The sequence below is a fragment of the Liolophura sinensis genome, chromosome 6 (genome assembly GCF_032854445.1).
Source record: "Liolophura sinensis isolate JHLJ2023 chromosome 6, CUHK_Ljap_v2, whole genome shotgun sequence".
In the NCBI taxonomy this organism is placed as follows: domain Eukaryota; kingdom Metazoa; phylum Mollusca; class Polyplacophora; order Chitonida; family Chitonidae; genus Liolophura; species Liolophura sinensis.
The window spans coordinates 30,515,897-30,542,648 of NC_088300.1; the positions used below are offsets into that span (position 1 = coordinate 30,515,897).

General features: G+C 37.9%; 1 protein-coding gene across 1 annotated transcript in view; it reads right to left on the reverse strand.

The window, feature by feature from the left end:
- Positions 1–3,303: 3,303 nt before the first annotated feature.
- The window catches only part of LOC135467082 (kinetochore-associated protein 1-like), a 50,748-nt gene continuing 27,299 nt past the window's right edge, over positions 3,304–26,752 (reverse strand). Inside the window, exons 35-62 of the mRNA XM_064744842.1 lie at positions 26,128–26,225; positions 25,414–25,552; positions 24,307–24,494; positions 22,655–22,732; positions 21,641–21,769; positions 21,344–21,460; positions 20,624–20,733; positions 20,036–20,231; positions 19,507–19,593; positions 18,644–18,739; positions 18,272–18,362; positions 17,224–17,282; positions 16,408–16,648; positions 15,810–15,883; positions 15,201–15,408; positions 14,729–14,850; positions 14,340–14,419; positions 13,946–14,021; positions 13,440–13,555; positions 11,919–12,054; positions 11,039–11,134; positions 10,119–10,230; positions 9,376–9,439; positions 8,057–8,186; positions 7,325–7,411; positions 6,243–6,388; positions 4,245–4,353; positions 3,304–3,811 (exon numbers count right to left, since the gene is read on the reverse strand). Of these exons, the coding sequence (XP_064600912.1) occupies positions 3,791–3,811; positions 4,245–4,353; positions 6,243–6,388; positions 7,325–7,411; positions 8,057–8,186; positions 9,376–9,439; positions 10,119–10,230; positions 11,039–11,134; positions 11,919–12,054; positions 13,440–13,555; positions 13,946–14,021; positions 14,340–14,419; positions 14,729–14,850; positions 15,201–15,408; positions 15,810–15,883; positions 16,408–16,648; positions 17,224–17,282; positions 18,272–18,362; positions 18,644–18,739; positions 19,507–19,593; positions 20,036–20,231; positions 20,624–20,733; positions 21,344–21,460; positions 21,641–21,769; positions 22,655–22,732; positions 24,307–24,494; positions 25,414–25,552; positions 26,128–26,225 (3,206 nt within the window). The 3' untranslated portion in view covers positions 3,304–3,790. The remainder of the gene's footprint in view (positions 3,812–4,244; positions 4,354–6,242; positions 6,389–7,324; positions 7,412–8,056; positions 8,187–9,375; positions 9,440–10,118; positions 10,231–11,038; positions 11,135–11,918; positions 12,055–13,439; positions 13,556–13,945; positions 14,022–14,339; positions 14,420–14,728; positions 14,851–15,200; positions 15,409–15,809; positions 15,884–16,407; positions 16,649–17,223; positions 17,283–18,271; positions 18,363–18,643; positions 18,740–19,506; positions 19,594–20,035; positions 20,232–20,623; positions 20,734–21,343; positions 21,461–21,640; positions 21,770–22,654; positions 22,733–24,306; positions 24,495–25,413; positions 25,553–26,127; positions 26,226–26,752) is intronic.

Here is a 26,752-nt window from a genome sequence, read left to right on the forward strand (position 1 = left end):
CATTTCGCGTTGGCATTACAAGGGTTATGTAGTAAAATCGCGATCAAGAACGGAATAAATGCACAGAGGCATGTCCCAGTTAAAAAAAAAATCTTTTAGAGTTATCACGCTATACAGTTCTGAAGAAAGTAGCCTACCGGTTAAATGTTAGTATGCCAAATTGTTATGGATGGTTTTAGCATTTAGCGCACTGGAGTAAACAGCCGCTCATAACTAATTATCGATACCATACAATATCGTATGATTGTTTTAAAATCCATCACGTTTTTGAAATATTAGGCACAAATTTTCCTTGACGGTCATTCTTGGCAGAATGGGGGGGGGGGGTAAATAGACCGGTAAGCTTATTGTTGTTTATTGTTTACTCTACAGATAATCTCCGGTACAGAGTTTATTTGTTATCCCATCCCTCCCCCAAAATGACACGGGATAAAGCGAATCACAAAGGCATGATATGTATGAGAGAAATGTTTTTTCTTGGAAGGAAAACATGCATGCATCTATTAATTTGCTCTTCAGAAATGCAGTCTTGATAAGTTAGACTACCAGCACCAAATGTGCGCTTTGCTCCACTATAAACAAACATATACAGGCCTAACTCATCCCAGAAATTTATTTACCGCTAAACGAGAAGAATAAGAGATTCTAGCTAATCATTTGAAACGTTATCATTCACAAAAAAATCGAGAGCTGATGAGATTACTGGTTTAAAATATGCCTTTTCCCACTAAAAAAGCAAACAGAACTGATGCCACATTAGAGAACGGGCTGTGTTTACAAAAATGATATGCAGGTAAAGTGAACCGCAAGTCATCTCTGACAAACCCGGGGACCAATTTCATGATCGCGTAAAATCACGTAAATACTGGTCAAAACCTCAAATATTGAACCTTCTTACATGCTATTCACACCTGTTCTGGAGACATTTTAATTTCACATTGCAACTATAATTTATAGAACTATTCAGAAGTTTCACCTATACAACAGTTTTAAAGACATAATTCGACGACTGTTGATTTCAAAAGTGTCGGCAAACGAAATGAAAAACAAAAGTTTTAGATAGATTGGGAGAACAATGAGCAAATGCAAAAGTTGGATTGGCTGGCCAAATTTTAGCTGATTGGCTGTTAAGAATGATAAATGATTGGATGAAACGTCTTAACACTGACTTGTGATAGATGGAATTTTCAATCCCCCGTTGGGAGTATAAAAGGGGCCCCGTCTCCAGGTTCGCCCATTGACGATCAAAGTGATAGAGGAATATGTGAAACACCGTCTTTTGTGATGGAGAAAAATGTGAGACTCCATCCTAAGTGATGAACAAAAATGATATCATCCTTTGTGATGGGAGGAAAATGTGTGAAACAATACTTTGTGATGGGGGGAAATGTGAGCCACCACCCTGAATGGAGGAAAATGTGAGCCACCATCCTGAGTGACGGAGGGAAATGTGAGCCACCATCCTGAATGATGGAGGAAAATGTGAGCCACCATCCTGAGTGATGGAGGGAAATGTGAGCCACCATCCTGAGTGATGGAGGAAAATGTGAGCCACCATCCTGAGTGATGGAGGGAAATGTGAGCCACCATCCTGAGTGATGGAGGAAAATGTGAGCCACCATCCTGAATGATGGAGGAAAATGTGAGCCACCATCCTTTGTGGTGGAGGAAAATGTGAGCCACCATCCTGAGTGATGGAGGAAAATGTGAGCCACCATCCTGAATGATGGAGGAAAATGTGAGCCACCATCCTTTGTGGTGGAGGAAAATGTGAGCCACCATCCTGAGTGATGGAGGGAAATGTGAGCCACCATCCTGAATGATGGAGGAAAATGTGAGCCACCATCCTGAGTGATGGAGGGAAATGTGAGCCACCATCCTGAGTGATGGAGGAAAATGTGAGCCACCATCCTGAATGATGGAGGAAAATGTGAGCCACCATCCTTTGTGGTGGAGGAAAATGTGAGCCACCATCCTGAGTGATGGAGGGAAATGTGAGCCACCATCCTGAGTGATGGAGGAAAATGTGAGTCACCATCCTGAATGATGGAGGAAAATGTGAGCCAAATGTGAAAAACTATCTTGTGCAATTGAGGAAAATGTGACACCAGCTTGATCTTTTGTCTGCAGTTTTATGTCTGGAGGTTGGGGGCTCCGCTCCACCCACCATGATGCCAGTCATAGAAGTATTTCACTCATATAAGTGAAATATTCTTGAGCCGAAGACCATTTCTCAGAAGGACTTAAGACAGTCGTAGACTTAGACCCGTCTTAAATTATAAAATTTTCGGCCTCACTGTTTCTCAAAACCAACTGACACCCTTGACAAGACACAAGGTGTCGTGGGTCGGTAGTAACAATGAAAAACCTGCAAACATGTTGGCAAATGTGCCACAGACGCCGCAATAAGCACCTGTCAAAACATTATGCCCGTTTCTGTAACCCGCTACAGAAAAGTATTTGCGCACTTTCATCAAAGCTTATGCTGTTGTCTGTACATCAGTGCATGAACATTTTTCACCTTTTTTCACTGAAGAGTCCCAGTGCTTGTCCAAAACTAGGTCGCTGATACCTGGTAGAGGTTATGCATGAAAGTAAAAAAGTTGGTGCATTGTAAATGCCCTACGCCATCATAAAGTTAAGACACTTCTGAAAAATGGCTCCCACATACATTAAATAAATAAGTCTGGAAGTCAGACATTAAATCTGTCAAAGGGCAGTAATTTTCATACATTTTTTTCTTGACATTAATATCCATTAAATATTCTTGAATAAAGTGTAGAACTTGAATTAAACAAACAAAAAAGAAAATCAATAAAATGAATTTTGTGATAAAATATCACAATCAGTTAGTGCTCTCCAGTAAAACAACTTTATGCAGATGGGCAACCTGCCGATGGTCTTGTTTTCTCCCACCATAATTGGGGGCCTCCGTGGCTCAGTCGGTTAGCGCACTAGCGCAGCGTAATGACCCAGGAGTCTCTCACCAATGCGGTCGCTGTGAGTTCAAGTCCAGCTCATGCTGGCTTCCTCTCCGGCCGCAAGTGGGTAGGTCTGCCAGCAACCTGTGGATGGTCGTGGGTTTCCACCCACCATAATGCTGGCCACCGTCGTATAAGTGAAATATTCTTGAGTATGGCGTAAAACATAAATCAAATAAATAAATAAATAAATCCCACCATAATTCATTTATCCCCGTCACATAAGTGGAATATTTTTGAGTACAGTGTAAAACACCAACCAAATATAAAGCTGGGCCAGACTTGACACCATGGAGAAATTATGGGTTACAATGTCCAGTGGCAACTACATCGTAGGACATTTTGAGGACTGGAACATACATGTATTTAAGATACCTTCGATAACATGGACGTTGTGGATTCACTAATTCACAAAGCAAATCTTTAAATAAAAATAAAAAAATGATACTCTGTTCAATTAATATGCAGCACAATTAAATATACAAAAACAAACTGGCAAAGACAGCAAGAAGAATGCAAATCCTGATTTCTTGGGAATACATTTATATTAAATGCACATGTAGTCAAAGTTATGGTGTGATAAAAGTTACATAAATGATGTATGTGCACTTCAAACATACATATATGATAATGTGGACAATGGACAATGCAATATTGAACAAAATGACATCCAGGAACAATAAACCCATATCTCCATTCAGGAGTCTGGAGTGCACTGTAATCTCGAAGTTAAATTGACAGATATAAATCTTCATAGTATGGGTACAACTTCCACATGGAAATTCACTTGATAGATTTGGCTTCTTCTCTTACGATGATTGCATAAAAATCTGTAAAAGGAAATAAAAACTCGTCAATAGAAATGATGAACATCTGTTGAAATCATTGACGTTAAAAATGATCTTGGTTCTGTTTTAGTCCAATGTGTAATAAAGAACTGTGTGTAGAATAAACCCAGTTTTACACAACCTACACAATTTAATGATCCTCCTCCAACAGGAGAAGCTACATGAACCTCAGAACATTTATGTCAAAACAACTCTCAAATCCTCTCTAATGGGGAACAGGCCATAACTACCTTATTCTTCAGTTTCTAATGATACTCAACATCATCAAAGCATAGTTTTTAAAACTTATAAGGCAGACTTATCCCGGGTTATTCAGACAATATTCTCACTGCCACTTGGAGGCACAAGTTAAACAGTAATGCCTTAATGTCTACCATCTCAATCCCTTCAAGGAAGGTAACAATATTAGCGGTACCTGTACTTTGAGTTGCTCCGACTTGCCATGACAGGCAGCCCTCAGGTGAGCTGCGACTGTAGGACACTTCTCCAGGTATGTATCAATTACTGCACCTGCCTCCTTCATCCTGCACACAAATCACAACCACATTTCACAGTACATGTCTTCTGCCATTTATAGGCCATTAATCTTGCACGCTCAATCCCAACAAATGTATTTTAAAAGAAAACTCTTAAACCATATTATTTTGTGTTTTACTGACCGGCACACTAAAAACCTGCGCCCAAATGGAACCAAAATAATACAGAAAATCTACCGTTTTACTTTCTCCGATCTTGATATTTTTATGACTTTTCAAAGATTTCTGATCATGTAAATATGTCTTTAAAATGTAACATTGCTGGGACAGTCATTTCTCACAAATTAGATGATTTGTTAGGGGTTTTATTCCTGCCTTCGACATATTTATGTTTATTCATTATTCTTTATTTTATTTATTTTTAAGATATATTTTGACTGTAAAGCAACAATTGGGGGCCTTCGTGGCTCAGTTGATTAGCACGCTCGAGCAGCGTGATGACCCAGAAACCTCTCACTAATTCGGTCCCTGTGAGTTCAAGTCCAGCTCATGCTGGCTTCCTCTCCTGTGGGTATCCTCCCACCATAATGCTGGCCGCCACTGTATAAGTGAAATATCCTAAGGAACAGTGTAAAACACTAATCAAATAAATAAAATAAAACAACAATTTAAACTAGAGTGGCTTAACTCTGCAAAAAATCAGAATTTTACAGATTTTTGCTAATCATATTCATCATTACTTTGTTCTCATCAGCAAGCAGACAACAGATCTAATTATAGGTTCACATTATTGCTACCCCAACACACGTCCATCTTCTACTGGCTTTTTTATCTTTGAAGCTTTGTAATTTCATAACGACAAATCAAGAAAAATTAACCGTAACTGTTATAAGGACAAAAGGCTTTGCTTATATATAACTGTGCCTTTATAAGGGTGCAGTCAAAAAGATCGCAGCAGAAGTCTCATAAAAAGATGGCAGCAGGAGAAAAGCCACTAAAAAACTGTCTGTAATAAATATGTTCACTTCATGATTTTTTTTTTTTGGATATTTTTTCACAGAATTAAATGCAGTCAAATATTGGAATTGATAAAGCGGGTTTTGTGGGTCATACTGCCAATGGCATGATACTCTGATGTCATTTCACCTTTTTTCCTTGCTACTCACCAGCAAGCTAATTTTTCGGAAAGGTTCATTATGTAACCTTTCACTTTTGGGGAATATTAAAGAGCAATTCCATCTTTAAGGCCTTTCAAAGTGGGGTAAACTTCTTGTGACATCAGGGTACCTAAACACCATCTATGTGGTTCATAAAGTCCAACATAAAAGTTAAGCCTCTTTTCAAAAAAAAAACAGTATCTCAAAAAAAAAAAGGAAGAATATGTACAAATCGCTTTCAGAGTCTTACATCATTTTTAGCTTTCTGTCATTTTAACTCAAATCTTTTTAAGACATGTCACTTCAAGAATACGCTCATGACATTTGAGGCAAAATGTACAGAAAAATGTTCATTTTCAAGATACTTAAGTTATTCACAGTAAAAAGCATAAATTTTAACAATTCAGTTCCTCTTTAAACTGGAGTAGCTCTTCACAGTTGCAATAATTATGTCTACCGTCTTAACTTTGTCAACTTGTTCAGTTTTATTGATAAAACATAGCATGACCCAAAGTTCACAGGAAATGTTCCAGCAGAGAATCACCCGGTTTCCTCCCACTATTATGCTGACCGGCGTCATAGAAGTGAAATATTCTTGATAAACACCAATCAAATAAATTCAACATTAAACAGATACTGGTCTATCTACACTAATATAACTGAATGGCACAGAACAGAGATGACTGATGCAAGATTTTTTGTTATTCTGAACTTTGCTTTATCAGCAGAAATAAAGTTTACCTCCGGAAAATGTGCATTAACATGTCTTATCATTTTTACCTGTTGTGATTATGAAGGTGTTCAACCAACCCTTGGACATCCTGCTTTTCTATCAAATAGTTAATAAAGGCTTGTTGTCTCTCTGACCCATATATCTTATCATAACTGTTTGTCATCTCTCCAAACTGAAAAAGAATGTTCTCCACCTAAAACAAAAAGGTGGGAAAATAGTTAATTACCCTAATGACCTAAAATTTTCCCCAACAAAATGCATTTTCAGAGGCTAATAAATGTCAATGTATTATTTTTGAAAGGTACAATTTTCAGTAGAATATCATCCCATGTTACCAGGCAACTTCAAAGCACCTTCTAAAGTAAAAAAAAACTCTCAGAATCAGAAACAATGGGCAAGTTAGTTATGGATGACATTTATGGTCATTTAGGGTACCAAACTGGGTGGGTCATCGCTGAAGGACAGAAGAGATATTGATTCAATGCCAGCCGAAGATGGGTATCACAGAAATTTTCTTGCCTGCTCTGGCACTGTTGTGGCAGAAAGATATCATGAGGATATCAATGACCTATTAGGTACATGTAGTGTTACATGAACTTCCCTGGAGGTATCTTGTCTTCCACCAATATCACATATGTATTAATATCACCATCTCAAATTTGTGTGCCACATGTGGGAAAGGTTTGTCAGTTACTTACCAAATGCCAGTGGTTTTCTGCAGTGCTATCCTTGAAAGTGCTATCCTATCTGGCTTATTGATGTACTGATGCACCAATAGAGTAAAATTTCTGACAACTGACAATGTCTCTTGCTCAGCTTGTATAAAGGAAAAGAAGATGACCTAAACGCCTGTGTACTGGTATTTTTTTCTTTTCTTTTGAATGAATGAAATCTGTTTTAAAATTATCCAGCAAGAGTAAGGTTCGAAACAGGGTATTTACTCCTACATGCACCTGTAACTATTCGTTTTTTCATGACCGTCACAGACTTGAATCAGTGGTTACAGCAGATACCCATGTTTTCAGTTATAGTAACTACATGTATAAAGGGAATGTGTTTGCTCAGACACATCTGGATTTAGCAAGATTCAAAAATTGACCATTACAATGTAACATACATGAAAACTTACCCGAGAAATCATCGTAGCCGACAATCCTTGTTCTTCTGCCATTCTGAGATTGTCCACGACAGCTTCAAGACCTGCTGACATCACCATCTGAAGAAAAGGTGATTTCTTTTGACAACCATTAAGACAAAACAAGCAAATACAGGAATATCCAGTTTAGCATTTCATGACTTTACACAACTCAGTTAATGCTTTCCATTTCTACCACCTTTTCTTATTCTAGATATGTTTATAAATGTATTCATGTAGGTATATGGTCTGTGGTAAAGAAATCAAGTGTTAAATCATAGGCCAGTCAGTCCAGTGCTTGTTTAAATCTACTGTAATTCTTCCAGCTTTTTGCATTTTTGCAAGGTGTTTATTCAGACATATTCTGAAATTATTATTATGTGTAGACTGATAATATGACACTTTTTGTGCAGCCCTGAAATTGGCCAATCCAACCAATGTAGTTTTGTCTCCAAAATCAACTTAAGAATGTGCATAATTTGTATTGACATTTGCTCTTTTATATGCGAAAATGTTGAGGTAAAATTCCCCAGACTTTGGACCAATGGACAAGGGTTAATCTTGAGCCCTTGTGATGATGGGTTAATCTTGAGCCCTTGTGATGATGGGTTAATCTTGAGCCCTTGTGATGATGGGTTAATCTTGAGCCCTTGTAATGATGGGTTAATCTTGAGCCCTTGTGATAATGGGTTAATCTTGAGCCCTTGTAATGATGGGTTTTGTTACCTTGACCTGCTGTATTTGTTGGTCCTGATCCAACATAAAGGTGACACAGCCCAGGGCACAGCTGTACATCTCTACACGGTTACACAGCTCACATAAAGCAGCCAGATCTAATTCCTCCGAAACGGGACACCTACAACAACAACAGCATGGTTATCAGACTTACAGCACAAAAGAGCCATCTCCACTACCCTGTTTCCCCTCCTACTTGGGACAGTTGCAGGGACAGCACTACTGAGTGTTTTGTTGTTTTTTGTGCATAAATGTATGTTTCGAACTACACGATGCGTTATCTTGTTTTATGTATACTGATGTAGTTATTGATAGGGCTCTGAATAACGTTTCCTTTAATTTGTTTTCTCTGTGAATTCCTTGGGGAAGAACAATTTTATTGTAAATTGATTGAGCTATCTTCAATAAATAAAGACATTATAATTCAACTCTAGACAGCTTGCAAAAATTGTGATATCCAATTCTTCTGACACACAGGACCTGCAACTACCAAAATGGATTTCTATTTTTATTTTTAGGAGGCAAATAAAGAAAATTTCAATAAAATATGACATATTTATTACCGTGTGCATATGACACTGTTAATATCAGGGGGTTTTAATTTTTAGTACTGAAAATCACCTTACACCACTCAGAGTTTCAAACGACTAACTTTAAGAGTGAGGCGCGAAATGACCAGCAATATATATACATGTGAAATGTCTTGGAGAACTATGCTATCCACAGGCCTCCCACAAACACTAGGAGGTCTACATCAAACGTGTGAATCCCAACATCAATATTACTGTTACCTAAAACCACTTTCTAAATGAAATCTACCAATATGATAAGTTCAGCACAGAAAACATAGAGTATTACACTGTATGTACGATAGTACAATGTATATGTCAGATGAAAGACCAAGTAACAGGTAAATAGTTCGACTTTTATTTTCTTGGAATTTTTCCAAGTAAAAAACATTTTCAAACATCAAATTCTAAAGTGGTCAGTTTGCCTCGGTGAGATCGCATTCACATTTTTGGCTTGAAAGAGATCACTTGAAGGTCTGCAGAAGTCCTACAGTCCAAGGAACATATATTTAGGATCTACACGTCCAAGTATAGGACTATTTACCAAATTAAAACAAAGCCAATGATATGAGATATACTTCAGTTGTTATCACACTTACCTAACATGAGGTTATCCAATAAAATCACCCTTCTCCACCCCCAACCCTCCTCCACTACCTTCCTCAACACAACCAGTTAAGCAGACAAAGTTTCACAAATTGTTACAATGCAAATTAAAATTCATCTTTATATTTGCTTTACTTTTGCAGAAGATTAATGGCGCGAGCACATTCTTGAATCTGTTCAGCTGGCAATGGAGGTAGACCTAAAGAAAAAAAAAAACTAAAAATTACCTCAATATCCAATACTAATAAGTTTTAATCTTTCACAGGAAAGAAAGGGCATAATGTGAATTTAACACCCAGAAGGCTGCTCATGTGGGCTGGTACATGAATGCATTATTTCAGTAGCAGATAACTCTACAATAATGTAACACTAAGATGGAAAATATTTCAGCTTATAAACTCACTCATGCTCAAGGGCCTGAGACCTCAACATATTACATGCTGCAGTCATAAATATTAAAGAGGATTTTTCATTGCTTATAGTACGTTTATATTCATTTGATTTCAAAATCCTGCGGTTTCGAGCCGATGCACAAATGCTACCAGGTTACCGTCTATATACAGATAACTCTGCCACCTCTACATGCCATCCTAAACAGAGTTTTGAGGAGCTCATCACTGTAGGCATTGAGGAATTGATTTGACGTTAAAAACTCATCAGTGTATCCGTTAGCTTAACAGAACAGCAGTAACCTGACGAACCAATTTGATCTTTCATCAGATATCAATAAAATCTCCACGTGACATTGCTTCAATATAAATCCTCAAAGTGCCCCCATATTAAACTCTGGAACTAAGCTAACAACACTCATCTGACACACTGTGCCAACTCTCTCACAATACATTGCCTAAAGCATACAACAGACTGCGTCAGCTCACCTTTGTTAAGGAAGCTGACGAGTACGTCCTGCCAGACTTTGGCCAGTGATGGGATTTGCCACAATTCACGGATGCCACTGATTCGGATCAGGGAGTTCTCCAGCTTCTGGCTCTGTGGAAGTAAAGAGAGCTTTTGCTGATAAGTACATGTAGATGCTTAATGGAGCTGAGATAAAAACACAACATATTGTGAGGAAATAGATTTGATTTGATTGGTGATTTACGCCTTACCCAAGAATATTTTACTTTTACGATGGCGTCCACCGTTTTGGTGGGAGGAAACCAGGCAGAGCCTAGATGCATTCTTGCTGGCAGACCTGCCCATGTATGACCAAAGAGGAAGGCAGCATGAGCTGGATTTGAACTCACAGCAAGCATGACCTGGATTTGAACTCGCAGCAAACACACTGATAAGAGCCCCTTGGGTCATTGCACTGTGCTGGCACGCTAATCACCTTGGGCACAATTCTACAATGTATCTGAAATCCTGCCATATTGTTAGACAAAAAAAAAAAAGAAACCAAACATGTAACATAATAAAAGATTTACAACATAAAGAGTAAAACTAGAGCAGCAATGACAGTGTGGTAGTGGCCAAACTGTCACATGTAACTGGAGACATGGGTGCTAAAGGGCCTCCTGTCAATTTACCTCAATGTTCGTGTAAATGGCAGTACAGTAGCAAACTGTAAGCCTTCCAGTACCATTGCCTAAGCAGAATTGGATAAATAAAAATGCAGAGATGTTAACTACAATTTAATGAACGTCACTGGTCTAGAATTACTCAAAATGTTGTGTTGTCATCACATTTAACACACAATAACATATCGAACTTTTCTGTTGGACACCAACCTTACCCTGCCAAACATCTACAATTTCTGCAATTAATATTACAAATATTAATCAGTGATCATTCTTACCATGCCAAAGGCTTGTAATTTCTGCAAAACACAGCTCCACAAGTGAACATCAGCAATGTTATAATCCAGACAAATGTCACACACTAACTGTACGGCCTGAGGGGAAAGGAATTAAAGTTTATTTATTTATTTACTTGATTGCTGTTTCACGCCATACTCAAGAATACTTCACTTATACGATCAGGGCCAGCATTATGATATGAGGAAAGCCTTGATCATCCACGGCCGGAGTGGAAGCTGGATTAGAACTCATATCGACTGCGTTAGTGACAAGACTCCTGAGTCAATGTGCCGCAGAATTGAAATGCATCATGAATATCAATCATTCTCATGATAACAATGTTTTTCCTTCAATGTATTTCAGTTCATTGTAGGATAATTCTGACAAAGCCAATGAAGGTCCATGCTTTTAAGAGCAAAGGCATGTTAGAAAAATTTGTTAAATTGAATGTATCACAAAGTTACACTAATCACACATCTCAGCCATAGAGCTTAGGACTCATTAAATAATGACCCAGCAGTTTCACAGACATTTTGATGACAAGAAGAGCTAACAGGTCAAATATGTGAAATTTGAGAAAACACATGTACCGGTAGATTAAAATCACATCTATGGTAACCACTGATAAACTGTATTGGAACTGTCATATATAATACTCTATTGTACTGAATATTCCATGACAGGAGAGTCATTTAACAGAATGTCAGACAATGTGATGTTTGACAGACCTCCTTTAATAGATGAGCTCAGCTAGTTTTCTAAATAAATAAGTTATAAATTACTCCAGTTTTTAAAATTTTGCAATGAGGTATGGACGCTTGTTCAACAATGCTGCTAAAACAGTTCTGTTCAAAAATTTCAGCAGAACTGTAGACTTACAACTTTCTTGTGACTGTGTTTCTGCCAGACGGCCTTTACCAGGGCATGTTTGTTACACTGTGTAAAACTGTCCAAGCTGTGCTGAATGTTCAAACTGTCCAGGTCCACCAGATACATCAACACCTGCAACTCACACCTGGGCAACAACACAAACAGATTTGTTCAAACTGCCCAGGTCCACCAGATACATCAACACCTGCAACTCACACCTGGGCAACAACACAAACAGATTTGTTCAAACTGCCCAGTTCCACCAGATACATCAACACCTGCAACTCACAACTGGGCAACAACACAAACAGATTTGTTCAAACTGTCCAGGTCCACCAGATACATCAACACCTGCAACTCACACCTGGGCAACAACACAAACAGATTTGTTCAAACTGCCCAGGTCCACCAGATACATCAAAACCTGCAACTCACACCTGGGCAACAACACAAACAGATTTGTTCAAACTGCCCAGTTCCACCAGATACATCAACACCTGCAACTCACAACTGGGCAACAACACAAACAGATTTGTTCAAACTGTCCAGGTCCACCAGATACATCAACACCTGCAACTCACACCTAGGCAACAACACAAACAGATTTGTTGTATGGAGTTAATAGCTGGATAAGACGCTGCCAACACGTGAAAAATCCCAGACATGTATTATAATAAACAACATTACTACCCTTTTTCTTTCATGTTCGATTTTACATATCACATCATATTTCTATCTATTTTTTTTTGAATAGTGTTTAGATGCACAACAATATATTAAATGATAACATGTTAAACAATGCCAAATGATCTAAAGGAGTGTTTGAAGCGAAAAAACATGTCAGCAAAACCTGTTTTACCAAAAACACAAACCATACATACAAAGAGCAAGTCATCATGGAATTTATTACAAAAAACAGGGATATACTTGAAAAAAATATGTGAAAGAGCAAGTATAGGATAGATATACATGACATTTTTTCAAATCATACAAAAATACAGAAAGGCAAGGTCTAAAAACATAGGGTTCCTCTCTGATTATATGTTGGAAGGCTTTCCAGCAACCAGAGGATGGTTGTGGGTTTCCTCTGGGCTCTGCCTTGTTTCCTCCCATCATATGCATGAAATATTCTTGAGCGCAGCGTAAAACACAAATAAATAAATAGGCATAAAACACCAATCAAATATTTATTTATTTATTTATTTGACTGGTGTTTTATGCTGTACTCCAGAATATTTCACTTATACGACAGCAGCCAGCATTATGATCCAATCAAATAAATAAATAAATGCAATCATAGGGCACACTGCAATTCCTCAGATAAAACCTTATCTGATACCTTAATCAAACACGAAAGTTTTCGGCGTCTAAACAGACTAATACCCTTGGAATATATGCCTGAATCATCATCACATAATCATGAGAGTCCTAGACAGTACTGTAGAAATACAATTGTTTATCAACACTGAAACACTGAAAGTGGAGGGTATCTGTAAAACATCAAAGCAACAAACAACATCTCTTTCCTACCTGGTTTTAACTGCTGGCTTTCCACACACACGCTCAATAGTAGCATCATCTGCTAGTTCCAGTAAACATCGCAACGCTCTCACCAGACATTTGTTACTCTGCATCACACTATCCGTCTGTGCACAACAACAACAGCATCATTATAGTAATAATACATCAGACTAAAATCAAGTCATCCATGACAGGCCCCAACACATGAACATTAAAACTGAACTGCACACTTCAGTTCTGTAGATTTTTCTCTTCAAAATTCGAAACAAAAATTCTCAGAAAGCTTGGCATAATGTACATAGATGCAATGCTTCTCAGATAACAAGAGGGAATATTATTTCCAAGAACAGTACAAGATCAGAAATTCATTTCAGAAAGTAAAGAAAGGCATTTTGGGGGACAGTATTGGGGGAATGGTAAGTGCTGACAGCCCTCTGGCAGGTAAAGAGGCAAATAATTTTAACACAGAAGATTTGATGCCAAAAACAACGAGAATAAGAGACAAGTAAGCTTACTGGAGAAGTGTTGAAGAAATGGAACAGGAACTGACAGCTAAACTCTTCCGTGTAGAATCTCAATAGGTACATCACCCTAAATAAGAGTAATACACACAGAACACGGTGAACATCTGAAAATACCTCAGGTCAGAACATACTCAAAGTTGATAAACAAAAAAGCAGGACACTTGCAAATGCTATACAGTGCAGTGAAATTCATGCAAAAATAATAATAAAAAAAAAAAGATTCCTCTATTAATGTACAATCTAACTGCAGAATTCAGTCTGATTCTACATAAACAATTTTCTGATCAGAGCCACATGTTTCCCTCTCTCAACGAATAAATAATTTTACTTCATAGCAGTAAAGCTAAACACAAGCCAACAAAAGGTTTGGACAAGAGTTACCTACCTTCTGAGGGAGGACTCTTCATCCTCAGAGACAGGCTCTTCTTTTGCAAAGTCCATATTTGTGAATGTAAAATTCATGGTCTGGAAGAGGGAAAAAAGATTACGTCTTTCGCAGCTGTGTTGGAGTACATCAGTGCAGGTGTTAAGAGGGTAACAATACCATTCTGGCAGTTATTTGGTAACGAACTCCTGCATTATGCTGCTCACACTGCCATTCAGGGAGAGCAGCAGTTAACAGTGGTACAAACCACATAACACTTTGTGTTCTTTTTATCAGTCTGCAGTATTTCACTTGAATTACAAACTTGATATAATAAGCAATCAATTATTGTTCTACAGTTTTAACAGGATCTCCAAAATTCTCATTCTCTACTAATACAGGAGACTTACTGCGTCCGTATCCTCCTCTGCCCTGCTCTCCCCTCCTAAACACTCCAGGATCAAATCATTCACAATCTTCTCCAGCTGAATCGAGTTCACTGCAGCAATCTTCTTGGCCATTTCATGAATATCTACCAATGGATGGACTCGACATGAGGAACAGAGACAATGTCAGTCTTTGTATTACTATAATTGTTCAATTTTTTCACATGTTTGCAAGGCGTTTATTCAGACATATTCTGAAGGCATTACTCTGTGTAGACCAATACAATTATACTTTCTGTGAAACCCTGAAATTGGTCAATCCAATAAATGTTTCCGAAATCAAAACAGAAATGTGCATGAATTGTACTGAAAGTTGCCCCTTCATGTGCACAAAAGGTTGAGAAATTAGATTACTATGATTTGTGCAATAAAATAATAAGCTGATATTTTCTATGGAGATTTTCAACCATTATTAACTTGACATTTTGTCACTAACCAGGTTTGGCCCCATCTCGTTCGTCCTCATGTTGCAGAATGCTGGGATGCATGTAGAGCTTGTGAAGGAGAGCTTTAGGGTTGTTAGCCAGCTGTACTAGCTCTGGCTGAGTCATGCTGGCTTGATACAATATCCTCTCTGTGGCCAAACGCTGGTACAGCTCAGAAAACTTGATATGGGTAGCCTTGGCTCGCTCTTTGCTGGATGTCTAAAATTGAATTATATGATGACAAACCAAAAGACTACAAGGTAAAGAGCACATACATATGAAGTAAGCATGGTCAGCAGAAAGTTCATTAAAACTCTATCTGACAACGCTTGACTTTACAGTATTTATTTTTATGCAGTCAACATATTGGTTGTGAATTACATCAACTGTCTTCTTTCCCTTTCTCTTTATGATATGGCTGAGATATTGTTGATGTGGCGTGAAGCCATTATCATTCATTCATTCATTTCAATCATTCCCTTTCACGCGACGATATGAATGTTTTCACAAAGATAAAACCATTTTTTCAAGAGGGATCACTAAGTGTGGCAACATACCAGTTTTAAATAAAATGAAAGATTGAGAAAAATGTAAATACATGTAAATGTAGAATTACTTACACCTTCCTCAGCCGCCTTGTACCACTTCATTGCATAGCTTATACCCTTCTCCAGGGCTACCAGCTTCTCAACACCTGCAAGTACAGTTATACAAAATAGGATTTTCATTTGTCTGAATGTTTGAACTCTACTGATGAACATCCTGCCATCAACCTTTTTGGATAGAACAAGCATTTGCATTGTCCGCATCGATCAGTAGCAGACACAACAAGCCATGAGTACTCACCAACAGGCAGTATTAAAATGACGCAGGAGATACAGCATACCTTGAGTACTCACTGACTGGCAATACAGAAATCACGTAGGAGATACAGAATGCTGTGAGTACTCACCAACTGGCAATTCACAAAATCACAAAGGAGATACAGCATGGCATCAGTACTCACCAACTGGCAGTAGAGAAATCACAGAGGTGACACAGAATACCATGAGTACTGACCAACTGGCAATACAGAAATCACGTAGGAGATACAGCATGCCATGAGTACTCACCAACTGGCAATTCAAAAATCACAAAGGAGATACAGCATGGCATCAGTACTCACCAACTGGCAGTAGAGAAATCACAGAGGTGACACAGAATGCCATGAGTACTCACCAACTGGCAGTACAGAAATGACGGAGGAGATACAGCAGGCCATGGCCATCTCACAGTTTGACAGTTTGACCAGCATCTCCTCTACCTTCCTCAGCATTTCCATGCCAGCCTCGCTCAGCTCCCAGCTAGATGGGCTGATCTTAGAGGCATCTGTCCCCGCCATCAGGCGGAAGGAGTTGTTCTCCTTGTACTGTACTACTGTGTTCTTGATGGCTGCCATGTACAGGTTGTCCAGGGGGATCTAGGAGACAACAGAGATTCCATGTTAGTCTGCAGGCACAGCATGTAGGCCTAGTTTACAACACGAAATGGACGAAACTGATTTTTATTGCTATGATCAAAGAGTTTTCACCTGCACAATAGTTGTCAGCTACATGGGTACTTAAAACTGGAGAGCCTGTTGGAACCACCAGCCTCAACTTTTGCAATTAACTAACAAACTTTTCCTCATGTGATGCATACACTTTCACTTTCAGATCAACATCACTGTGTATTCCACAGTGGCAACAGGAAAGCTCTGATTAACAATGTTCATGTTAGACTACCCAAACGAGCCTACATCAACTATTGACTGCTAATTTTCTCAGAGGCAGGGCTGAACCATTGCCTTGTGTGAAAGGCCTATTCAAACAAAACATCCTAACCCTGCTACAGACATGTCCATATTTCAATGAGGGCTGCATGTGAAGTACATGAGCCTGGCGTTTGGAGGGGGTGCTCCATGAAGAGATTTTTTTTGGCATTATTGTTTTTTCTTTGTTTGTTTTAACAGAGATGCATCATTTGTTATTAATGTCGCCAGGTGTTGAATCTCACCTGTAACAATTTAGCCATTGGGATCCACTGTGTCACAGTACCATAGTTCAGCTCGGGTTCTGTAAATAGTTACACAACCAATACATATAATCTCACACATACAACCATAAATTCCTCATGTACAATACACTTCACACATAAAAACCATGACCTGAGAGTACCACTGCTTAACAGTTTCAAATGTGAAGCCATAAAAGACAAGATTGACATGCTTATGGGAAGAAGTACACAGTGACACAGACCCCAAAAAATATCTCACATACAAATGACAGATTTGACCCTTGTACAATATAAATTTTACACACAAAAATTCTGACCTCCAAAAACTAATGTTTGACGTTTTCAAAGGTGACTTCATAAACAAGAAGAAACCAAATAATGATATGTTTGTGGGAAGAGGCACACAGCTATCAAACATATGACATTTTCCAGACTGTAATATATTTTCTTAAAACAAAATATTTTTTAGGAAAAGGGTGAAAACAAACTTAACAGTGCTACATTTTTGTCTGACGTGTTTGGTAAATAAACAATGTTTAAACAGGAATTCTTACGATGACAAGGAACCCGCCATTTTAGAGCAACCAAAACACAATATCAATGAGAGTACGGGGGATGTAAGCAGAAACAGACGCGTGCCTCACTTATAGAAATAGCCGGCGCCTCGTTGGCTTACACTGATACCATAGCAGTGATTTCGACTGTCTGAACAGCATGGGGCTTAATTTGAACTGCGATATCTTTGTCGTGCAACATCACAAAAATTAAAAGCTATGCTTTCTAAACTTCCTGCAGGATACTTTATTGATGCATATATACATTTGGTCCAGTATTGTCCTTTCTTTTAAACATCTATAATCAAATAAAAGATAGACTGCACTGTCCACAGAAAAACATGCTGATGTTTCACACAGTTCAAAGCTATAATTATGTCATGCATAATCAACAGACAAAGGGACTACACTTTAATCTTGAACTTATCTTGAGCAGATGGTCATTCAGCTCAGAAATACTTCTTCTGGAATGTAAAAAAACTACAGGTACTTACTGATAATGCTCATGGGTTTGTCTGACATTAGAGGGGGGTATGGTAGCCTATCCTGTGACAAGGGATGAAGAGACTCCAGTCCACACACTAACTGTAACACCACCATACACCTTTATGTCATAAATTTACAGTAACTTTTTAAGTGTATAATAATACATAAGAATAACAATAAATAATAAGACATATTTCATCAGTCAAATATTGTGGAGGAGAAAGGTAAGATCGCCACTATATAATTTTTCAGTTTGTTAGTTTTGGATATTTGTACTATAGATATCTGATACTGTGTCCCATAATGCACTGCACGTAACAGACAGTGATCATTAATATACAGGGTTATTTGAGTAAGACAATCATGTTACACTAACTTACCTCTTCAGACTCCTGCATAATGCTGTACTTAATCTCTGCCTCTGTGGGAGGGACACAGCGTTGGTAGATCTTCAGGTACCACAGCAGCTCTAAGCCCTGGAGAGTAAAACAGGCACATAGCCTGGTCACATGCGTGTAGTAAGATTTCTTCACAACTATGTGTACAGACTTTCCATGCTAAAGCACATCCACCCTTGACCAAATGATGAGTTCCACCAAAGGGTTAATACTCCGCTAGGCACTATTACAACGTGAAATATATTTGTGCCCCATTTGGCAATAGTGGAGAAAAGTTTACAAAAAACAACCAGCTGGCTTTGGATCCAGATGAGAACTATGACCAAAATGTAATAGATTGGTAGTAAACCAGAGGCAAAGCAGCGCGTAAGGTTTCCTCCAAGTCTGGGCATCATGTGCTAACACACAGACAGGCCAATAAATAAAATGGTGTTCGAGGTGGTGAGCACATCAGTGCGGCGCAATGACCCAGGAGCCTCTCACGAATGTAGTCGTCGTGAGTTCAAGTCCAGCATATGCTGGCTTCCTCTTTGGCCGTACGTGGGAAGATCTCCCAGCAACCTTCAGATGGGCGTGCATGAGTTTCCTCCAGACTCTGGTTTCCTCCCACAGTAATGCTGGGCGCCGTCATATAAGTGAAATAATCTTGAGTACGGTGTAAAACACCAATCAAGAATATAAATAAATAAAATGCTGGTAAAAAAATAACAGAAGTTCCATGGTACAATATAAAAATATAGTAGACACAAAATACAGAAGATTTTAGTTTGTGAAATTCTTTCTACAAAGAAACTCCAAAAACGAAAGTTGAAGCATGTGACCCAACAGAGCGATCTTAAACTCACTTTCTGCGCCTTGGCATTGGACACAGGTGACAAGGATAATATCTCCTCTAACAGGAACTGAATCACCTCATAGTTGTAAGGGTTCACCTATCGGACAGAAAGCAACAGGTGTGAAAGCAAGAAATCGTTTATGCATATCTCAGACTGGCCTGCAAATTCTCACATGTAAGTATTTTATTATCTGTGTACCTGGTGTTTCCAAAAATGTAAACGATTAGTCACCTCCCTGCAACAGTTTTATTAGCATCAACAAATATTGGGAGCACCCAGTGAAAGATAAAACTTCTCCACTAATCCATATATACTTGCTGAAACCATTTAGGCTCAACCCATTATGCAAAAATCATTTGCTCAGCCGAACTAAGAGTTCTGCAAGTAAATATCACTTTGTGGGGGTGGGGGGGGGGGGTCAGCAGATTTTCCAAATTTTGAGGGCTGACTTATAGTTTTAAAATTTGCTTCTTGTTATGAATAAATAATAACGTTATCAGGCAAAACAATATTTCACCCAATCATTTTCAGTTTTTACCTGTTCCAAAAGTAAAGTATGTAATCTCTCCTCCAATACATCAGGTAATTTCACTTCCTGCATAGCTAACCTAGCTCTCTCTAACTGAGCTTGTTGTTGTTGCTGACCTGCCAGGTCATTTGGAAGTGGGGGAGGTGTTAACAGTAAATGGTTAATGTACATCAGCAAACCTTCATCTTCTTCAATCTGAAATGACCTGATGAACAAGAAATAATACAAAAACACTCACAAAAAATAATAAAAACACCCAACCTGCGAGTCCATCATAAAAATGTTGGCATTAGGAAGGTAAAGAAAATTCTACTGGGCAGATGCTCATGTATACCGAGCTTATTAATTTTAGCTATATATAAATAAGAAATTGCAAAGTAAAATGCATTATAAATGTTCAAACATTTTCCCACCTTAATGCAAGACATCGAACACTTGGAAAGTTGGTATTTTCTTTGAGATTACAATTTCCAACACACCCTCTTTCGATAAAAATAGAGAAAATATCACAAATTTCTATCTATTCAGGATGCCTATATGAAACAAATATTGCTTTTTCACCTAAGTGGTGGAAGTGAACAAAGATAGGTAACAAACCTGCAGTAGTCTTTAATTAAATCAATCGTGACAGATTCACATTGAGCCATGGAAGGCAGCAACTTTGTCTTCTCACTGGACGGTGCCATAAATGCATCTCGGAAGTTGATCTGACAACATAACATGACATGAAGACAAAAATGTAGTGGGTTTTCTGAGAAATGCTGACAACAATAAACACATATGTGAAGATAAAAACACTTGCAAAAATATACATTTTTTTTTACACATACATACATGCTAACTACACATGGATACGACCTAACACCTGCTCCCGGTATGTCTCACAACTCCTGATTGGCTGGTGAAGTCAAACCTTAGTAACAATCAGATCTGATCTGTTATATCTGAATACACAATTTACTGTATTCATTACAGCCAATGACATTTCCCAAAACATGCAAGAATTCAACAACTGTGGGCAGACTGTGAAAAGCAGATGTTCCTTCAGATGTACATGTATATATAGTTCAAGGTCAGTACAGGAAGCAGCTGAGTTATGTGACATTAGGGACTGCTGTTGACACAAGTATTTCATGTCAACATACATGAACTCCCTGAATAATACTATCTTTATTATATTTAAATGTATATGAACCTCAAACTTCTTGTTTATGCTAATATGCCAGTAATTCGATCATGATAGTGACTTATATACCTTAATATGTACATGTAAAAAACTTTGCAACAATACACAATGGACCTTTCTATTACCATTACCTTAATTTTGCTCAATCTGTGACCCCAGGTGGCGTTTTTCTCCAGCTCCTTAAACTTGGCTAGCGCCATGGGATCCCTGTAAAGGCTGCTCAAGGCTATCCCCACCCTGGACACAGACTAAAATAACAAGAGACAGAATTATTCAGAAAGTCTGGCACCAGTAAAATCTTTGCTAGATTAGTTCATCAAAATTCCATGAAAACATTTACAGTATACAGACATACACACTGGATATGGAATATAAGCAAGTTATGTCCATGACTGTGTCTAACTGTAGTTTTATCTTCTGATACCTACCATGATCATCTTGTAGTTGTGTCTGGCAGCAGACACACCTTTCTTCAGCACGGTCACACTGACCTGTCTGGGCAGACTGGTCAGATAAGCTAAAGCCAGTCTGTGGTCAACATGACTTTGATGTAAAACCTGCAGGATAAAACAATGTTATTTGGCACCACACATCTGCTGCAAAAGATACACTACTGCTCATATTAAGTGAAAGCATACTAAACAAACTCATAATTTCATTTCCAAGTCGAGAGAACCAGGATCATACCATAGACAGCTCTGAGAAGTGAGAGCAAGGAAACATGACTGGTTAACCCAGTGTCAGTATAATGTGATTGTCATGTCTGGTGTCTTTGCCATCATATTTCAGTGAAGGCAGCACTTTGGCAGCATGGACTCACCCTGCCACAAGAATACACAATACATGCACACACGCCTGTTGACGACTCATCGTCATATGAGTCAACAATTGCTAAGTATGACGTAAAACCCCAAGCATACAACCATACATTCATATCTTCACGTATTGTTTCATGTATTATTTCTTTAGAATTTTGATAAGGATATACTTGTGAAAAGTTTTAGGTATATCACTATAAAAAACAGTCTTGGGTAAAGATTGCAAATATCAGTAACACTACATAGCTACAGCAATATTTATATATATTATAACGGTCCACATTTTCCAATACTTTCTCATTCACCACTATTTTGTGAGTCTAAGCTACAGAAAAGCACGGAATGTTTGCCAGCTACCTGGAAAACTTCCTAACATAAGGCCACAACCGAACCACATGAACTTGAAGGCAAATGTATGAATATCTCATTCAACGCATGGACCACGTACATCAATAGACTAAAGCATCTGATGTCAATCTCTTGCATCTGGTGGCACACTGACATCTAACTGGATGCATCAAAAACCATTCACTGGCTCCTGTTCTACCCTTGTTCTTGTGGTGTTAAGCCATAATCATTCACTCATTCATTCAAACATGATGCATTCATGGACAGTGAACAAACCTTAGACAACAACGCAGAGGTGAGCTCTCTACACTTGGACAGGCCTTTGGTGAACAACTGAAGGTGGGCATCATCAAACTGGAATTGAAAGAAAGAATTCAGGAATATAAAGCATGAAAACTACATGTGTATCTACTTACTTACAATATAGTTTACATTCATATTTCTGCCGTCACAATTTCTGTACCTTCAGAATTGTGAAATATAGGCCCTGTAATCCTGGTGAATTGTGCTTCTTGGCAGGTCCTTTCTTGTGGATAATGATGTTGTATCATCCAGAAAAAAAAACATCATGCAAAGCTTGACTAATCCATTCAACTGATCCACAATAAAATCTGATTCCTTTCTTTTATTTTGTCGCATTTTTTTCTTTTTTTACAGACCAGTAAAACAGTAACAATTCTGCAGGATCAGGGCCCACTTTCACAAACTGTAATCAGTTTCTGTAACTTTCCTTATAAATGACATTGCCTTATGGTTCTATAACAGACGTCTTTCATGAAACAAGCTACGAGAAATATGATTTTCAAAGTTTTGTGAAAGTGAGCCTTGAGTCTGTTTTCACAGTGCTTGACAAAAGACATAGTTACCATAGTAACATGCCGCATACCATACACTGCCATGGCTGTTATACAATCAACCATAAATACAAGAATAGCTTAAAGCATACAGCCCCTGGCTTCCATTCTGCTCTTTCTGATCAGCAGCATGCTGTTACATTCACTTTATTTATTTGTCTGATTTTTGTTTAATGCCATGCTCAATACATTATTTCACTGAGATGGCGGTCAGTTTTATGGTTAAAGGAATGGGTGGGGCGCCCGGGGTAAAACGCAGAACACTGGCAAATTACTCACAAACTTTCTCAGGTATACATACCATATTGGTGGAAGACAAGAGATCCTCTATGACTGCTATTGTCACCAAGGCTCTATAAAAAGTGAGAGTGGCGGCCAAATGCCCAGGAAATCTACAAATCCACAAATTCCCTGTTCAAGTTCAGGATTGAACCTTGTTACATTAATCTATTAAAGCCTCTGATATTCATTAACCACATTATGATATGTTTACCAGTGGATAAAACATGAAACTTACAGATGAAAAAGTGTGAAAAGTTAGTTGTAAATGTGGTCTTCAATATTTTTTTCTACTTTTCAATAAAGAGAAAAAGACACTTGAAAATAATTTTTGTCTGGTGGGCATTTGGAGCCACCTCTTGGTATATACTGCCTTTGTGTAATAATGTTATAAACACAGATGTAAAACAGGTATAATACATTTGTACTGGAATTTGGTCTTGTCAGGTAACAAATGAGTTCAACCTGGATTTTGATCATATTTATACTTTTAACAATAAATAAATATTATTATAATTCAGGTTAATGTGTTCGGATATAAACAACAAATTTACATTCAAATAAATTTATTAGACATTGCATCACATCCTTTTTTAGAACATTATTATGCAAAGACAGCATATACCAAGAGGTGGTCATAAATATGCACTATACAAAAATATTTTCAAATACCCTTTTCTCTTAACAGAAAAAAAAAGTATATTAAAGAGCACATTTGACATAAGTTTTCACGCTCTTTCATCTGACTTTGGCTTCATTTTTATGTTTTCTTTTCCTTTAACCAACCAGGCACACCTTCTCTTCGTTCTGGTACAGCAGACAGCGTAGAGCAGTAGCCATCATCTGCCGGAGACACTCCACGGACAGGCCCAGGTGGCCATTTTTCTGCAGGTATACGACCAGGTTATGAGCACTGCTAGCTAAGTCTAACATGCCCTCTGTCTTCTCTTCTTCCGTCTTGGGGTGTGCGGAGAATGAATGCTCTGAGAAAATGCAAGTTTTTCATTTATGTTAAGGGGTAAATGTTGTGAGGTTTACACATTCATATATGCATGTTTATTGTTATGTATTATGCGAGAGAGTAAAACTTGTAGGCAGTTGGCACAAGTACCCAACTGCCTGTGGTCCCTAATATTTGCACACTGCTTTCAACACAATATTTGGTCTATTGCCTTTATACAGGGATTGCCCAATTTGAAGGTAGAAGGCATGACCTGACTCAGGATTGATCCCAAAATCCCAGGTGAATTCTTCATTGTAGCCATGACAACAGCTCAGGAGTTCATACTGTAGAGGTTGTTTGTACACATAGCAAGCCAAAAATTTAATAACTTTTTCTTTCAAATTGAATATTTTAGTAATTTACGGGCCCTCATATTTCCATATAGCATATTTTACCATTTCATTTTCGATGTATATTTCAAATAATGCAATACCACAAATCTCAAATTCCTGTTAACACAGTAGTCAATTACTGCATTCAAATTGTTGTATCCCATCACCCAGACTTTTTCTAGTTTTCATTTTATTATGAAAAATCATCAAAGTTATTGTCAAGCAGCATATTTGTGCTCATTCTATAAATACAACATGCGAAAGATTTCTTTCTTTAAAAAATATTATAATTAGTTTGGGCAGTCAACTTGTAATATATAAAGCAAACTAGATCTTTTGCCAACAAAAGTCATTAACCTTAATCAAACAACTTGTACATAGCCAAAAAGTTCAGAAGCAAAATAAACCGGAGAAGAAACGAAGATGGCATGGAACAGCCTTTCAGCTTCTGGTTAAGGTGATTAAATTGAGTTTTTCCACAAGTATTGAATGACAGACTCTAAAAACAAGCAAAATATTGAATAACAAACACATACAGGTCGATATCAACTCATCCAGACAACTCACCTACAAGTCCCATGTGAGAGCTGGTAACACGGGCAGCTAGAGGTAAAGCCAGGGCAGAATCTAAGACCAGGGCATCCTCTCTGAACACAGTATCCAGATTCCATACAGCGTAAGGGTCCTGGGATGTGGCATCTCCCATCTGTAATAAACACTGGCTACCGATATCATGTAGGACTTATACTTAGGCGAAATCAATTTTATTTATCAGTTTTACAGGTGAACTGACACTTACTAATCCAAAAATGGAAATATGTATAAAACTGAAAATCCACCTCTTCATTTTGTCTGACCTCCATATGATTTACCTGTTTCTCAAGGCTTCTCACTCAAGTAAATAACAGGAAAAATTGCTGAGATTACCCAAATTTCCCATAAATCACCCAATTTTTAAATTTTATTTGTTTGTTTAATACTCTCCTCTGACATTGAAAAAAAGATGTATTCTGTGATGACAACAACATTTTGAATGGGTGTGTCCTTATGACATTTCTAACTTATAATACAAGGATTATTCTCTCTTTATCTTTAACATGTTTGAACACAGACTGATGTTTTAGTGTATTTCATGTAAAGTTTACTATGTAAAATGCACTTTCAGGAGCACATACAGGCCTTAAAATGCCACTTTTGAAGCCAATACTTAGGTTTTTCTGATTAGAAATTAATCAAACTTCACAAATAAATTCAAACTGGCCATATAAGCTCAATATTTACCTGTTCAGATAGGTCATAGTCACCTGCCTCACACTGACCACACAGTCTGCAGGAGAGATCTGTCACTTTACACAGCTCCAAGCATTTCCCAATTAACTCTGTCAAATGGCCAACATATCAGAAATATATGAGCTCAAGCACAGCTCAATAGAATAAATATACATACATGTAAGTTGCATGTGTAAGTGGTAGAATACATATACATACATGTAAGTGGTCTTAGAATTGAGCTACATGCTGATGCACATCAAGGACCAATTGAAAGCTTTTTTGGTCAAAAACGAAATATATGCAGCATCTTATAAAGCAGTTTCATCACTCTGCCTGGCCTAAGAATCCACGGCAAACAAACAGTGAAGACATACATCGACATGGTAAATGACGTAGCATTGCGACAGCTTTGTAAGTTGTGCCCCTGAATGCTACTTTAACAGCTTATCCATGTAAAGAAAATGATTCAAAGTGATACATGATTCTATATTTCAGTTTAATTTAAACCAATTTCAATAGAATTTTCCCAGGAGTTTTCAAGAAAGTGGTATAAAAAAAAAAAAAAAAAAAGGAGATTAAAAACAATGACCTCCATGTCACTGGTGTAGATTTTCAGACAATTTACAACGACAGA